Here is a 17,922-nt window from a genome sequence, read left to right on the forward strand (position 1 = left end):
GGTATTTTTTCATTCATTTTCTGAGAAAGGAGGACTGCAATTATTTTGTCAGATCAATTTTATTCATAAAGCAACACTATATTAATCACTATACAAGGGAAGCTGATCGCTTCAATTCAACTGGACAACACGTGTATTTTAGAACTATTTGCTACCTTTGAAAGTGGGATGTTCTGGCGTTGACATAGAAACTCCCGAGAAACTGTCGCTAACTTAACACGACAATACTCCAAATGAAAAAGGAAACTTTTTACATGGAAAATTTGTAGCCACTTTATGGCAGATCTTGAACTGCCACGTGGAATTGTTGGTCACCTTTTAAGAGAATCCTGGCTGAAAGCAAACTTTGAATTTTGTCTGGTCTGTTAGTAGTTTATAATCTTTCTCGTAATCGTGCTGTTTCTAATTAAATAATAAACACCAACATGGCGTCATTCTAGAAGAACAAGTTAGCTTATTAATACAAGGTGCAGTACACTGCGAGTTCATCAGGAAAAAAGAAAATGCTTTCAACAAAGTTTGCTTCTCAGCCGGGGTTTCCCCATCGCTCAAACTGGAACCAATCTGAAATGGAATTTCGTTTCTTAGACATTATTTCAAGAACTGAACTCTTCAAAACATCAACTTTCTTTTACAGCTAACCTCTAAGTAACAGCTTAAGTTGTACACCTGTATAAATATATGCAAATAATAATTATATTTAACCTATATTGATGTATTTATTTATATATTTACACATTTTATTATTGTGTTATGGCCAACAAATTGTCTTGCAACATATAACTATTTTCTTAGTTGGCAAAACAAATATTCTTCCTTAGCATCCGTCAAGTAGGTCGTCACGCAGTTCTTCTCAAGAGAAAATGTTGTGTGACGAGTCAATGCGTGACGATCTACAAAAAGGCTGCAAACCAAAGATTACACAAAAAATCAAATTGAAGCACGTATAAATGATATATCTGAAAATTGTGAGATAAATTTTTTTTACGCGTTGTTACTCTTATGATACTACTCGATGATTCAAAATTCAAAATTCAAGCCACAAGCAAAGTAGCTTGTCTCTTAGAGAAAATGACAAGCTCGTTATCGGATCTTTTCCCTTGAATTTGGAAGGGAAAAGCACTGGAAACAAAGTTACTGAGAAACACTATTTACAGGAATGTATGGTAAGGCAGTTCTTTCACGCGACAAGTAAATTTCCCAATGCCTATTCTAGTTTTAGATTTGGGATTGAACACTTAAGCAGAGTGCCACTTAACTTCCTATCAAACTACTAAGCATTATATAAAAGCGTCATAACAAAAATCAGAACGAAAAATTAACAACTACCTGTAACCCGGGCCAAACATAGAAAGATGAATCAACCATGAACGTTTAAAGGAGCTCAGTCACGGTATTTTGAGTTATTTTTGGCCACATACAAAATTACCTTTCAATGGTAGGAAACCTGAAAATAACAGTTTAATAAGATAGAAAAACACCAAAGACAATGATAAACCATAACGGAACGAGGATGGCTGAGGATGGAGAAGATTAACACGGATTACGAACGACGAATTTGAAAAATTGAGGCTAAACTTTTCAATATGCGCAAACCGTGACTGAGCTCCTTCAAGCTACGACAATGCCGCCCTTTCTAGCCAACGTCTATTTGAATCGCTACAAGACTTAACTAATTTAAATATAAAACGGCAGACTAATTTCTAACACTATGGGAAAATTGAGTAGGTTAGCCTAACCATGTTAATATGCCCGATGAAAATGCACGCACGCGATGATACAAGAATGTGGTGTGCAAGTCCTAAAGAGTAAACTGTCTTAATTAATAATCCACGATCGACCAAATGGACATGAAATGAAAACTGACAGAAACTTCTAATAAGGTTGTATTAGGTCATAATCCTCAAACGTTTTTTATTTCTCCTCTGGTATAATCAGTTTCGAACGAAAATGTTTTTTTTTTTCAAATTTAAAGTAAAAAAGGAACCACTAAAAGGGGTTAACACTAACAACACATAAAGTAACAAAACCAAGTTAAATATCTGATACATAATAATTAACTTGCAGTGCAATCTAAATAAATAATAATATTATACTCTTAGCCATAACAAGCTTAATTACTTTACATCGCAACCAAAAATATCCTCATGTACGTATCTGTTGCTATACACACAAATTTTGTTTACAAAATTAAACCATTATCCTCTATACAAATTAAGGCCATTAGTGATGTTATAAACTGCGGGAGAATTAATCTGTTTTCGAACATACAGCCAGCTGATGCCCAAATCAGTTTGACAGGCTATCTACAGTTCTTGTCCAAACCGGTCTATCAGGATATTTGAACGAGCAAATACTTGAAATAGTGTTACGTTAACCTATAACATCTGTCCCGATATATATTTTCAAATTATCGCCAAAGGCGGGAAAGAAATAACATTCTCAATTTAGGTGACAGCAGGTACACACCTCTAAAAAGATGCGAATAATTTAGGTACTATAATAAATTAGATCTTGTACTTTTTCACACTCACTGCAAACACAGATATTACATCTGTCCAACTAAATGGAATTAGCAAAATAAACTCTTTTTCACAAGAATATTCCACTCCAATACTATTACTTTAGCCTCGCTCGACATTGATATCTATGAATTAATTTAAACATTGTTTCTAACACACACGATCAAGCAATCTTCTTTCAATCGCGGAGTAAAAGGTTCACGAATGAAAGCGAAGACTTAATCAGTCCTTACCAAGCTACCTAACTCCTCCTTTACCAAGTAACCCTCTCTTGTCCTACGTCCCCCCTAAAATCTAAGGGAATACAGGGCAGAGACGGGGGGAGAGGAAAGTTGTTCTCCATTGCGCGTCATCTGATAGGCCTGACCTGTTGTGGAATATGGTATTTATACACGCCACATTGTCGGGCAATATCATACTATATCTCCATCTACAACGGCAATAACTGGACTTCTCTCGTCATGATCGTCATGATCGTATTCCACGTGCTTGTGCCCTTCATAGTTGATATTGTCAAAGTGCCTATTGACATTGCCTTTGCTTGCTGCTGGCCTACTGTAAACACTCTTTAAAATGGTAGCTTTGTCATCTGTTGTTTCATTGTCAGCAGTATAGACAATTCTGCAAGCAAAGAGGACGAGGTCTTGGATTAAAGATGGTACGATTAACTGCAAGGCATTGATACCCCTGGGCATTGTTTTACTAGGACATTGTAACCCCTGGGAATGTTATCTCAGGGCAATGTTCCCCATGGAAACTGTGGGACTATAACCCAGACTACAGGAGCCCCAACCATAATGTTTGAACACACATTTTCGGCTTGAAAACCGTGACCAAACCCTTGGTACAATTTTTAGCTCACTGTCGATTGCTCATAGTACTTTATAGTTTTCAGTTACTTAGGTAAGAATGTGTAATATGCTCTTTTTCTCGACTTATCACAAGTAAAACAAAAACCAGTGGTGAGGGACGCGCGGTTTCTTGCATGTTTAAGCTTTGAGGTCGATTGTGATTATAATTCTTCTGCTACAATTTCTTTCTTGTGATTACTAAACAACCAAAGTCAACTTACTGAAGTTTTGGCGACCGTTTCTTCCGCGCAACGATAAACACAACAATACCCGAGACCACACAAACAAACACCAGAACACCGAACGCAATTCCAAAGACAAGGCCAGTGTTCGATTTGCCGCCATCTTGGTGAGCTTGTTGGTTAATAACAGCCGTAGGTTGAGAGCTGTAGTTTACACTAACAGGGGAAACTTTTGATGATGAACTTGCCGTGGGCTTGCGAGTTGGCGGAACGGCTACAGAGAGGAAAAAATAACTGTTAGGACAAATTTGCTGCAGTCTATTGCAAATCCGAAGCGAATTGGATTGCTTCTCTTAGCGTTAGCTTTTCACTGAGATCATTGCATGTGTGCAAGTCATCGTCTTAAAATCCGCAGAAGTAAAACCTATTTTCAGTCTGTCGTGAGAGTCAGTAGAACCCACAAACATCGAGTGTCAGTTTTCAACTTACTTGCATTACACGTTTTGCCATCAAGTTGAAGATAAAGCCCATTTGGACAGCTACAGCTAAATTTCTTTTCCGATGAAATAAGGCAAAGATGAGAACAATTTCCGTTGTCCTTTGAACAAGGCGTAACAGCTGCAAAAGAAAACAAAAAAAATCAGTAAGACGTTTTATTCCCCTCATTTCAGTACAACAGCGTAACAAGGCAAATACGAACACGTACTAGTGGAAAAAAAAAATCATTACTGGATGTTGTCTGATACTTCAAGTTTACAACATGTTTCAGATGCAATAATCTTGAACGCGTTTTTAAAGTGCGTCTTTTTTGCGTACCTGTAGGTTGTCTTTGTGGGTGGTATATATGCAAATCGAGCGGCGAGAAAGCCTCATTTACAAGAACCGTGACATTCTTTCCCGTAAACTTGTTGGCTTTTTTGATTGCCTTCTGATCGATCCAGTACATGTGGTCTTCAAACACAGTGATGCCTGTGGGTTCAATGATTCCCTGGTTCACTATTTCTCGCACGTTTGACCCGTCCATGTCACAATGCTTGATGACTTTGAGCTTAGCGTCAATCCAGTAGAGCTTCCTTGTGGTGTAATCAATTGCCAAATCAACCGGCCACTCTATATGGCTTCCACTTATCAAGACTCGGCGCTCACTGCCGTCCATGCTCGCTCGTTCAATTTTGGCCGGGTCGCCCCAGTCTGTCCAGTATAAAAGCCTTAGGAAACATAGAAAAGAAAACAATAAGCATTTAAGACAAGAATAAGAGGGCACGGGATAATACAGAGAATATAAAAGTCCTTCAATATTTCAGTTCCAGACCATAGTCAGCAGATATTTGTGTTGTAACTAATGTTTCTCTCTACTGATAGAGTTACGTGTTGTATTCAAATTTAGTGCGCAGGAGGTTTAGGTTTACAAGTCCTAGGATTTACAGGATTCAATCAGAAAGTAAGTGAGTGATGTAGAACTGTCTTTGACTGTGAATTGGTCAAGTGATATTGTTCTTACCCCTCAGCCGGGTCCACTGCTATAGCACTGGGCTTCTCAATACCCTCCGTTATTAACGTGCGACGGAAAGAGCCGTCCAGCTCTGACACTTCGATAGAACCTGCGAGGAAATTGAAACGCGAGAGTTACTTTGAACGCATCTAATCACACTCATCAGACATGGTGTTGAAAGTGGAAATCCAAGGTCCAGATTTTGAAGACAAATATTACATGCCCATTGATTCTTTCACCACAAAAATATTTTAAGCAAAACATTTTCCAACGCCATTACACTCCTCCAGCCAAGAAATCTACCAATCAAGGTTTGACTTCATGTTTGCTTAATGAAATGTCGCGTTTACCTTGTTTGGCCCAGTAAATTTTCCTCCCGACCCAGTCCACCGCAATGTACGAGTGGTCCTCCAGTCCTTTGTCCATGACGTCGAAGATTTGTGGCGCGGCATTAGCCTGGATACGAGCCCGCTGTATTTTCCTCAAGGCCTGTTCCGTCCAATAGATCATGCTTGTTTTTATGTCGAAGTCTAAGGACACGGCGTTTGTGAGTTTAGCGACCGCTTCCTTATATTCAGAGCCATCTGTTCTAATTTGTCGAATATTTCTGCGGTTGCTGAAAATCAATGAAGGACGAGGGCCTGGAAGAGATAGAAAGCTATTGTTAAAAGAACGCTTTGCAATGTGAAAAAAACAAACCAACAAAAAAACAAATAAAAGTTTACTAAGGTAGAAAAACATCAAAGAGATAATAGCAAACCAAACACCAACAAGGATGACAAAGATTGCGGAAGATTAAAACGGATTACGAAAATTAAAAACGTTTGGTACCCAAGCTACAAAATTATGTTTATTTGAAATATTTCTTTTTCTTTCTTTCAGTTTAAGTTTCATGCCTGAGAACTAGCTGGTTGTAGGTAAGAGCAGCGACTATTATAAACATTCACGATTTAACATTTAACAAGCTGTTTCCTGTACATACCAGTGGCCCGACATTTCCTCCCATCGGGATCCAGCACATAATTGTCAAGGCAGGAACATTTGAAGCTTCCTTTCGTGTTATGACAAATTTGACTGCACATTCCTGGTATCTCACACTCATTTATATCTGAAAGAAATAAAACGTCATGTCATACTTGTAAAAATAACAAGATAAGGAGACCAATCCATTCTTTGTTTACTACAACTACAACACGAACTCTAGCTAGTTCCCAGGCTCTTACCTTGGCAGCTCTTTTTATCGTCCGTCAGCTCATACCCAGTTTTACACGAGCAGTAGAATCCAGTCTTCGTGTCGTGGCAATAGTGCAGACAATGGCCATTGTGATCCTTGCATTCATCGATGTCTAGATACAAACGAACAAAATAACCTGTTTAGTATCGGCGTTCAACTTTTCAAGTTCAAAGTAACAACCTCTGTCGAGGTTATTGTAAGTGTAGCGTAGGCGTAGGATAGAGTAGTGTGATGTGATCTGGTGTGGTGTGGTGTAGGGTAGGGTAGGGCAGTGTAGTGCAGTGTAGTGTAGTGCAGTGCAGTGCAGTGCAGTGCGGTGCGGTGCGGTGCGGTGCGGTGCAGTGCAGTGTAGGATAGTGTAATGCAGTGCAGTGAAGTACAGTGCACATGCAGTGTGGTGTAATGTAGTGTACCGAGTGTAGTGTAAAGCAGTGCAGCGTACTGTAGTATAGTGCAGTGCAGTGCAGTGTAGTGCAGTGCAGTGTAGTGCGGTGCAGTTCAAACAGTTGGTTTGAAGATTCTATCCAGACTATCGTAAAAGTGTTATCAAACATGTTTCCACTCACCGCAGTTATTTTCATCCTCTCCATGAGGGCAGTCTGGGTGTCTGTCGCAGACTTTATTGTCTGCAATACAGATTAGGCTGCTGCCACATCTGAACTGATTTGCTTTACACACAGAAGATGGACTAGTCGCTGCATAATAATCAAAATAAACGGTTAAGCTTTGTGTTGCACTTCCTAAAATATGAACAGTTTTGTTCTGGGACAGTATGATTTAAATTAACGAAAATCTCAAAAATAAGCACCTGCAGGTATTGATACTATCGAGCCAGTCTTAACGATCGGGAGAGAGAACGCAAAATATTCACGTTTTGTGACAAAAAGGTTTAACAACAGTTTCCTCCTTTGCGGGGGGTGGGGGTGTCGGTTTAAATCTTTATTTTCCCTTTCAATGGATAACTTAAATTAGACTTTAACTCCTTTTAATCCACAGTGCTGTTTTGGTGTTGGCGACCAGTAGTTTGCATATGACGGCGGGGCTAGTGATTTGACTTACTGGGCAGTAAACTGTCAGTATTTTTAAGTTTTATCGTTTATTGTTCGATTAATTTACAAGTAATTAATTGAATGATTGTCCCGCATGCAGACCTTTACTTAGGGCAGTACTTACAATTAACACCGACTGGTACTGTGGGATCCGGCCGCGACGTTCTAAGTGTTGTTGGAATTGTAGTAGTAACACGCGGGGTGGGAGAAGCTGGCGTATCAAGACAGTAGCCCAGAATAAATTAGTATATTAAAGAACCTCATGAAAACGAATCTTTACAGACGAGCCTATGACAAATAGTTTAACATAAAACCCAGCCCTTTCTAGCTTGGTCTCCAACACATTTTTGGAAAGGAGACTTGCTCGAAACTTTCTTTGTCTAGTAAAGCACGCCCTCAAAAAGTTTTAGTTAGAAAAGTTAAGAATAAAAAACGAAAAAAAGTCATTTTCGGTGTAGAGTTGACTAATTCCATTTTTTTCTAACCTTAGTTACCATTCAACTGATGTCCTTGCACGTAACTTAACATCTCAACGTAGCTGTAAAAGTGGGAGTCTCGAAATTCAAATTTTCAGTCAATCGCAATTTCGACAGTCCGTAATTCCACACAATTTTTTTTCCTTGCCCTATTATTAAAATATTTTAACTTCTTTTTTTCAAGTTTTGTATTCTAAACAGTGTCACAGACCCAGTACTAAGTGCATGCTCATTGTTAGCAAATCACCAGAACACCAAATAAACAGTAACTAGTTAGGGAAGGATAGAACAAGAAGATAACATAGAACACAAACATGCACATCACAAACTGAATCAAGCAGATTTAACTGTGATAAGCTTACCATACAAAAACTAAAACTGTGCTGGGGTAAGCAGGTGGCAAGGATAAAGCATTTGCATGTACACCAAAACAAAATACAATGAAACAAAAACACTATTTACCAGTGCATGGATGAGTTAAGAATAAGGAGCCCTGGTTAAAAGTGTTTACTTAGTATCAATTAGAATAATGGGCTACTGTCTCGTTTTACTTTACGTTACCGTTTATTTTTAATGCGGTACGGTTATCAAAAAGTTAATTTTATACGCCGCGGCACGGAGAGAAACTATTAAGAAATTTACTGTGTTTAAATGTTTTAGATGGGTGACTTTAAACTTTACTTGATTTGCATTTATTGCTCGGCTTCAGATCGATATACTGGAGGAAAGGATGATTTGAACAGATCTTACAATAGCTTCGCAGCAGAGAAATTGCTGAATATAAGCATTGCTTTTTACAAATAAAGGCAGCTTAATCTTGCTCTGAGCCTTAATTTATCGAGGTGATGAGAGCGAAGCCTATGAAGCAGGATTGCATGGCAAGTCTGTGGGGATTATAGCAAGCGAGTGACGCTTCTGTGCACTACGAGTGACACGCGCGATTCACAAAACACTTCACTTACGACAATTCCTTTCGTCGCTGTCATCACCGCAGTCGTCGTTGCCATCGCAACGTTGTATGGCCGGAATACACTGAAGATTTCCGCAAGTAAATTCTTGAGACGGGGAACACCCGATATTGCCTGGAATTTGACAACAATAATGTTAGAACCTTAAAGGAGCTCAGTTACAGTATTTTGAGTTATTTTGCCCGTGCACAAAATTACTCTTTAATTAAAAGGAAACCTGAAAATAGTAGTTTAGCAAGATATAAAAACATCAAAAAGATAACAAGGATGGTTAAGGATAGATATGATTAACACGGATTACAAACGACGAACTTGAAAAATTAAGGTTCATCATTTTGCTTACCGCAGCTGTTTTCGTCACTTCCGTCACTGCACTCTTCAGCTCCATCGCAAATCCACTTCCGGTGAATACACCTGCTTCTATCGTTACAAAGCCATTCATTCCTCCGGCATTTTGGCGGGGGTGGGGTGGGTCTGACTATCACTGATGATAGAAGACGTGGAGAAACTACTTTAGACAACGAGGTCACGGCTTATCGTTGAGCTAGAACACAGGAGCTTATGCAACTTACCTGAAGTATTGCAGGCTAATTCGTCCGAGCCATCCAAACAATCTCGTCTTCCGTCACATCTGTACAGGCCGCGAACACACCTTCCGCTTCCCACACAACGGAACTGTGAGGGATCACACGTAGCATCGTCTGTTGTTTCAAGACGAAGACAAACGTTACGATCAAAATAATAAATAATACAATTTTACAAAATGTTCACGAAAATAACGCGCGTAAACTGTAAGAACTTACGACAGCCTTGTTCATCGCTTAGATCTCCGCAATCGTCCTCCAGATCGCAGACAAACTCTGTAGAAACACATCGGTCGTTTTTGCAGCGAAACTCCGTGGGTGAACACGTTGCTACAAAACAAGCAATTCAACAGCTATTACAAAGGAACCTTTACCTTTTCGGGTCTGTTGTTGAGCAAAAGCTATAGATCTCACGGTTACCTAATACAGTCGTGCCGTTCTTAAAATCAATTCAGCATGGTACTTTTTCTGTTTTCAGTGCATTTGGAGCGAATTCTGAAAACTCGCATTTATGGGCCAAAACAGCACACATGTAATTAATGCTTGCATTAGCGAAAGGAAACTAAAAACGGCAATGGAAATTTAAAAAAAAAAAAAAAAAGACATGTTCGTTCCTTGGACGGTGTTAAAAAATTGAAACTGATCGCACTTTTGCCTAAAATATTACGCTACTAAATGTAAAACCGGCGTTTAAATGCCAGAAACAGTTTAGCCTCTTTCAGGCATTCAGTTAGTTGGGGCGCAGCACGAAAAACGGCGAACGAAAAAATAGGGAGAAGAAAAAATTAGAGAGAAGCGCAGCGGCGTGCTGGGAAGGCGAGGGAACAACCTTTTGTTAAATTCGTTCGCTCCTCGCACCAAGCCTCTCTCGCTCGCCGTTTTTCGCGCCGCACCCCAGCTAACTGACCGCCTGGAAGAAGTCAGACACACTTACGCTTGGGGCAGTCTTTCTCATCGCTGTTATCACCACAGTCATTTTCCTGGTCGCATTTAAGAACTGCATCAATACAATTCCCATTATCACATGTGAAATCAGACGATCCACAAGTCGTCGAGACAGTGGCTAAAAAGGAAAACATAATAAATACATTCTTTTTTCATAAAACAGCAAACTGTTGGGCGCGGTCCCAACCATACAACAGGAGCTTACAGGAGCTTACATGTATCGCTATTCGGTGGACGCGAGTTTTGTGTCAAGAACGTCTAGTTAAAAAACACATTTGAACTGTTTCTCGCTTGGGACGACAAAGGACGAGAAGTCCATCAAAATTCAAAAGTACAGCACAAACGCGTTTCGCTTGATGGTGATTGTAACAATCGTTTGCAAGGCTAGAGTAAGCAATTGTGTAAACTTCTTAATTGACCGCGCAAGGTCGGTTTTTATGAATCACTTCATTCACGTGCTTAATTCTTTGTCTTATTTAAAAAAAACTGCAGCAAATATCGTCCAAATAATGCGTGAAACTAGACCAAATATACAGCAATATTGTACGTCACAGTTAGTCAGCACGATTTCTCCAATTCGCACGCCAGACTTAAACTGATAAGGGTCACGAGAATTAAGGAATAGTTCAGAAAGAGAAATTTTATTGATTCATAAAAAGATTCTCAACACCGAGTACCTAAAGAAATTTAGAGAGCCGTAAGGAGAATATCATATCAAAATACTTACGACATTGAGGTCCACTATCAGTGGCTTCATCACTTCCATCTCGACAATCATTAGCTCCGTCACACACCCAGTTCCTGGGGATACACGAGCCGTTAGCACAAGTAAACTCATTAGTTGGGTGGCACAAGCGAAAACCTGAAAAAAAAAGATAAATCGTGCATATGTATCAGTGCAGAACAACTTTCAAGCAATTAAGTTAGTGAAGTCAGTGTGTTACGTAATTTGGATTCCGGTCGAAATTTGCATTACAATCCATCCTTGAGATAACTTCTCGCTCTAATAAATTCGATACATAGAAAGCACGTAAAGATCTGAAGGCTCCTGGAGCCAGGAAGTTTGGTGAATGATCGTGCACTTACGCACAGCAGCCATCTCGCATCACCCACGTCACGTCACGCGCGACGTGAATGCCCGGGGGATAGAAGACAACAAAGAGTGATTGATTGCATTTAATTTATTTCGGAATTCAACTCTTTGAAAACTTTCTTAAATTAAAGACGCTACCAAAACTTGGCCAACGAACAGTGAGAAAAATACTTAAGGTTATTTAACCTGTTGCAATGAGATTAATGTAATAAGTTCAAGAAAATCAACTTTGCATTTTACTCAAGATTCAGTAAACAAGCGTCCACTTAAAAATAGCGTCACAAGAACGCATTATGCACATTCCATACATAATGCGTTTGGTTTAGTAGTCGACTTGTCACCGGGGTGTAAGGCTCAAGCTGCGGGGAAGTTACAAGCCAATTCATTTCTTACAAAAGAAAAACGAATTCTGCGCCTGTTTTTTAATCGACGGCAATATAGTTGACAAGAATTTACTTTCAAGTTGATGTCATTGCATTGTCTTGGTAAGATGTTCAACGGGTCGTAATAATTAATACACTTGACCAAATAAATGCGACGGTTAGGAATAGTTATCATAAAGAGATCAAACAAGGTCAACTTTTGCTGGCAAAATGTCAACGTTGTGGTCAAACCAGCAGCCAGCGAGACTATAACGAACTTTTTCCAGGAGGCATGGGCAAAAATACTTCTTCCTCGTAAATTGTAGTCAAATGAAAAAAATTTCGTGACCATCTGGTCAACAATGCGCTATAGTAGAGTGGGGGCGGTATAAAGTAACAAAAACACCTGAAAAATATTGGAGGCCGATGGCAGCTAAAAGCTCAGTTGAAAAGCTGCAAATTGGATCACTTGAAATATACGGTTTTGGCTCTAAGGCCGTCCTAAAAAACCTCTGACAAACAACTCTTAAGTCCAGCCTTCGGAATGCAGATTTAAGTGGACAAAATTCATTAATATTACAACATGCTGGAGGCCCCTTCCATACTACGCCGCAGAAATTTAAAAACGTCTTTTTCACTCCGAAAACGCACGAAATTTGAAAAGGCAACAATCACCGGTCATTTTGGATTTGTGTTTGAAGAAAACTCGGGCAGGGAAATCACGTGATTATCGTGACGTCATCGTTTACGAAAAGTCCGTCCACTCTGACACAGAAAGCCGACGTTTTCAAATTCCTCCCGGATTGAAGAGTCTTTTCGAAAAGCTACGTTTTCGTGACGGATTAGTGTCGACGGTAGGCCTAGAAGTGGAGAGAAACGGACGGGGCCTGAGAACCCTCTGTAGAGGCTTTCTTAATGTTAACTGGTGCTTATCCAAAAGAACTGCTTTAAAATTTGAGCAATGCACAACTGTGCCTTCCAAAAAACTGAATTGAACTAATAAGCTTATTTAAGCTCATACCTGCATACAATATTTGTGACCTGAAATTTTGAGGTGTCAAATAGTATATTGATTTTGGCCTTCAATTCCCCTTTAAGTCCTTTAATGTTGACAAATGCTATATATAATATTTGCAAGTGTTATTCCTGCTAAGAATAAACAGGATAAAAGGGTCAAGTATGTACCCATAACCAATGCGTTCCTTGAAAACTTTTCAAACCTTCCTTTTCAGGACAAACCTAATTTAGTTTTCACCAAGAACCATGGAGACAGCGAAATTAATGAGAGCTAATTACTGCTACTGCTATCACAATAAAGCAACATAGCACACATTATAAACTAGAAGGTTCAAATTGTTGAAAAGAGTGTTCTAGGATTCTTTAGAAACAATAACAGACAATGTTTTCTTATCAATGATTACTTCTGCTAGTTCAAAATATTTGTTTTTAGCTGTGCTAATCGTTATCTTTTCAATAGATTGTAACTGTAAATCCCTGCAGAACAAACCTACAAATTAACCCACTGAGTAAATAGTTAGTGTGAACAAGCTAACAAAAAAACAACACAGTGTGAACAAACTAGACATCAAAATAACACCAGCCATTTTTAAAACTGTAGTACTTTTAGCAATTAGTGTTTTTAAAATGTTTCTAAAATATCTCTCGACTACAAAGGATAAAATACAGCAGCTAAGTTTCAGAGTCTATACAAATTAATAACCTTCAGTTATTTGTTTCTCATACAGTATCCTCCCCCTTTGTGCGTACTTTAGGCACCGTTTATGAAGGTGCCACAGTTATACTTGGCAAATTCCTCACAACTTGTTGTGTAATTTTATCACATACACCTGACTTCAGTTGCATGAAAAAGTGCTATAAATTAACATTTCTACTAACACTGGGTTGTTCTTTTTTGCACAAGCAGACTGCATATTTCTGAAATTTGTATGGTATATACAAGGGATAGAAGACTTCAATTATGTGTTACATTCGCAAACCTCTTCTGCACCATTTTTTAGGCCCAGTAATTTAGCTTCAAGCTAGCTATCACAAGAGGAAAAGATATTACACCCATTTTTTTCAACCAGCTGAATGCATGAGCCATAAGTGACCAAAAACAATGTTGATCATTCATATGTGAAAGAGATATAGGATTACTGCTTGAGGTCCTAGGCACAAGTGTTTGCTAGAATTCTTATAAATGGTTCATGTTTTCTTTAATTTATCCACAATACACCTAAAAAATAGACCTTAAGCTGTAGTAGTTGAGCAGTCTGAACTTAATACCCTGTCAACTTCACTTAAATTTCTTAATTTAACATCAAAGACACATGCAAGTCTCGAACAATTATGCATGATTTGTATACCAAATGGAGAAATATACTTAAATATTTACAGTAAAAATGGCTTGCCTTAATTTAGCATTCTTCAAGAATCTGATGGTAATATTCAAAGGCTTCTTCCTGATTTACGAGTCGATATAATAAATAAGAAGGCATAACTGTTATACAGGATATTACACAGTGGCACAAAGATATGAATTTTATTTTTGAGTGGCAAAATCTTGTTTTTAACATGATCACTCAGAGAAATAAAATTCGCATCTTTAAGCCACTGTGTGAAAAATTTTCTTTTTATTTGTAATTTCATATAGACAAACTGACTGTTTGTACAAACATTTACTGTGAAGAAGTGAGAAATGATGCCATGGAGTCCTCACTAGTGATAATAAAGAAAAAATTCCACTCTGGGCTAGGATATAGTTTCATACAAATTCTACAAGTTGTGTGTTTTCCAGTAAAACACTTGTGTCGATCTATATACATAATAATTCTCCATGCAATATAAGACATCTTGGGGACTCTATGACTAATTACAGTGACAAAAGATTGGCTTGCTAACTTGTTTAAAGAGCAATCAGCATCTCATCTGAACTGACATAAAATGGATCCTGAATAACTTTGGAGCCAGCTAATAGATAATACAACAGTGTAGCATAAAATACACTTCTTTTGTAGTGCAAACTACTTATTTCTGCCAAAAGACGTATTTCAAGGCCAAGGCGAGTTCACGAGTGGAGAAATGTATGAACTACAAAACATCTTTTGCTCAAGATGCTTCCCTCTAAGGTGTTTTGAGGTTTTTTGGTTTCAAACTTTTGCAGTTGAAACTTAATATTGACAGAAATGGTATTGTATTTATGCAGTGAAGGATGGGAATATCAGTTTAGGTATTCAGCTGGCATAAACTTGATGAGCTCTGCCAGGAACACTTATAGTTCGTGAATTCTGATCTTTCAAGTTTCTAAATAGTGTATTATTCTATGTTCACACACACACACACACAACATGAATGCCTTTGTATCTCTTTGAATGCCTAAAAACGTGATACTTGTGATGCAGACATGTGACTCAAATTAAATATATTTGCACATACATAGCTGAGCAAACTGGTCTGTAAAATGCCCCCTATAGATATCTACCTTGTCTTTAATAAGAGACCTTCCATCGAAACTACAAAAGAATCACTCAGATAGTTTTTGTTTAGATTGCCAAACCTAAACAAGAAATATTTATTATATTAAACTTACAGCTTTTTGCATTTAGCAACAATATTATAATTCAGCACCCGTTGCAAAAAGTCCCGTAGGTTTTGTCCGCTTAGAACTTGAAGAGTTCAAGGAGGTAAGTTATGGTTTATTTTATTTTCTAAGCTGACGGAACATGCATGCTTCACTGGTAATATTGAAGAATGTAAACAGTCGTGGTATGCGTTAATAAACACAAGGGGATTAGTTTCTGCATTCAATCAATTCCTTTCGAACTGTACAGGGGATTCCTTTTATTCTTTTAACACCTCCACTTTGTACATTTGAACAAAAAAAGAGATGTGTTGCTAGAGGAACGGATCATAACATTCTATCAACATTTGTACGCAAGACGAAAATTGTAAACAAACAGTTAAGACCACAGACGGTCAAGCCGCAAAACAATGTCTAAGAATTCCATTAGAGTGAAAGGTTATCGATACGTAAGCAAAAGAATTGTTAAATTTGCCTTATTAGTTCAGACTGCATCACGGTTTCTAGCTTTCCTGGCTAGAATCCAAAGAGTTTTCAAGTTTCCTTATCGCTTTGGCAATCGGTAAAATACAATAAACTGTTGCGTACTTTAGTTATATGCAAATTTCTGTCGTGAAAAATATTGACCAATCGCCGGCAGCCATATTGGCACACCCACGGACGGCCCCCAAACAAAGGCGACGAACTGACTAGATCGATTCAATATTTTTTCACCAAGTTATCTACTTTTCTTCCCCAAATCGCGCATTTAGACTAAATAACCATCGATTTAATATGATAGAAGGGTTTTGCTGTTAATTATTTCACCAATTTTTCTACGAGGAAAACAATAAAATGGTCTCAGCTTAGTACCTAATTTCCCGAGAGAATTTTAATTTGAGCCAGCAGGATTTAGTTCGTTAGATTTCCGCATGAAAATTTGTTTACATTCTTATCGTCGCTTAACTTAACTTCGATGTGTTTTATATTTCAGTTCCCGTCTCTAGTATACGAACTATACTTCAATAACCAGAGGGAAAAAAGTGTGTGGATTAAGAAGTTCGCATTTCGTTTTGTTGATAGATGATTTTGAATTTCAAATTGATGGTCGAATCACGGAATAAAATAAAGAGGCAATAAACGTCTCGAGCGACTCTGTTTTAGCCCAACATTTATTCTTAAACGTTGAAGACCTAAGGTTAATGACTGTTGGATGTTAAAAGACGCAAAACTGACTATAGATTCTCATTCCATTTATATCCGCCAAAATCGTGACAATGAACACCTAACACGTCGCAAGTTTACTTTGTTCAAGGATAATTTCAGCCTCACTGGAAAAAGTATGAAAACAGACTTACGACATCCTCTTTCGTCTGAATTGTCTCCACAGTCATCTGAACCATCGCACTGCCATTTTGACGGGATACATCGTTGGTTATCGCATCTGTACTGCGTTGAACTGCAGTTAAAACCTAGCAACGTACGGCAGGTACAAATTTAGTAGTTATCAAGAAAGAATGCGATGTAAAATTTAACTTCTTACCGACCTGATGAAAGGCAAGTCCGAGTCAGTTTGAAAAATAACACAACCAGAGTCAAATTACAAGGAACTCACGCTAGATTTGAAGGGCTGACGAGAAAGTGTTCAAACTGGAGGGTGTGTTCGGGGGAGCGGTGTCGCCAAACCTTTACATTGTAAAATATTCATAGTACAGTCTATCTCGTACACACGCCGGTCAAGATTTCAAGCTTAGAAGAAATGTTCCTCTCAAACTAAGAAAAATATTGCTGCTAACTAGCGATAGTTTCTCGCCTCTGGGCTTTACAAACAGTCAGACCAAAGTTTTAAGTGGGGAAAGCGAAAGCTTAGTTCAGGTGTATGCCACCGGCGACCGCTTCGATGAACGGTAAGCTTTCTTCACTCGAAGTTTTGAACGAGTCTCAGATAAAATTCCTCCAAAAAAGTCTCGAGACAGTAATTATAAAATATACTTACTTGAAACCGTCCTCTGCTTTAAGAAAATTATCCAGAGGAGTCCAAAAAAGCGGAGCAAACCGGCTCCTAGAACCATGTTTGATTGTTTCTGCTGCTTCGTGTACAAGCGTGGGTAGTGATGAGTAAAATTTGCATATCTTGACGGTCATTTGCTGCGAGCTCGGGCAAGTATCACGCCACTTGACGTCATAGCGCGCCACACGGACAGGTGAAGGAGCTTGCGAGGAAGAGAATCTTTGTCATCGAGTGACTTCGTCTACGCTGAAAAGGATAATCAATCTAGTGCAATATTTCTTGCTTAATGAATCTCTTCTGCTAGAGAACAGCCATTTACAGTGCTACAATGGATTAATATCAGCCAGTTCGAACCATTTCCGTAGGATGCGCGAACCGCGAGTGAAACGCGTACGACTACACGAAGCCACGTGCGCTTCCACTACACAGCGCACTTTGTAAGTCAGTGATTGAACCATGTTTTACCAGGACTCAACATTGATTCCTTCACGTGATAACATGTGTTTTTGTAAGGTTACATTTGCTATTTTATTTTGCTTTATTTTTTTGACGCACAGGGTCAGTCAAACAAGTGAATATCGCGCGCGTGATATT

General features: G+C 38.6%; 1 protein-coding gene across 2 annotated transcripts; it reads right to left on the reverse strand.

The window, feature by feature from the left end:
* Positions 1-40: 40 nt before the first annotated feature.
* LOC145467907 (uncharacterized) lies at positions 41-17,409 on the reverse strand. 2 transcript variants are annotated; one of them, XM_081451535.1, is made up of 18 exons: positions 17,314-17,409; positions 16,676-16,789; positions 11,031-11,165; positions 10,293-10,421; positions 9,578-9,688; positions 9,347-9,475; positions 9,118-9,258; positions 8,769-8,888; positions 7,455-7,541; positions 6,848-6,976; positions 6,271-6,393; positions 6,030-6,155; positions 5,398-5,688; positions 5,057-5,156; positions 4,372-4,763; positions 4,045-4,173; positions 3,595-3,829; positions 41-3,143 (listed from the first exon to the last, which is right to left on the reverse strand). In XM_081451535.1, exons 1-18 carry the CDS (start codon positions 17,387-17,389, stop codon positions 2,936-2,938), a joined length of 2,775 nt encoding a protein of 924 aa, XP_081307661.1. In that variant the 5' UTR covers positions 17,390-17,409; the 3' UTR covers positions 41-2,935. The 2 variants fall into 2 exon arrangements, with proteins under 2 accessions (XP_081307661.1, XP_081307662.1); XM_081451536.1 differs by lacking the exon at positions 7,455-7,541.
* Positions 17,410-17,922: the final 513 nt, after the last annotated feature.

This window comes from Orbicella franksi, chromosome 14, assembly GCF_964199315.1.
Source record: "Orbicella franksi chromosome 14, jaOrbFran1.1, whole genome shotgun sequence".
Taxonomy (NCBI): Eukaryota; Metazoa; Cnidaria; class Anthozoa; order Scleractinia; family Merulinidae; genus Orbicella; species Orbicella franksi.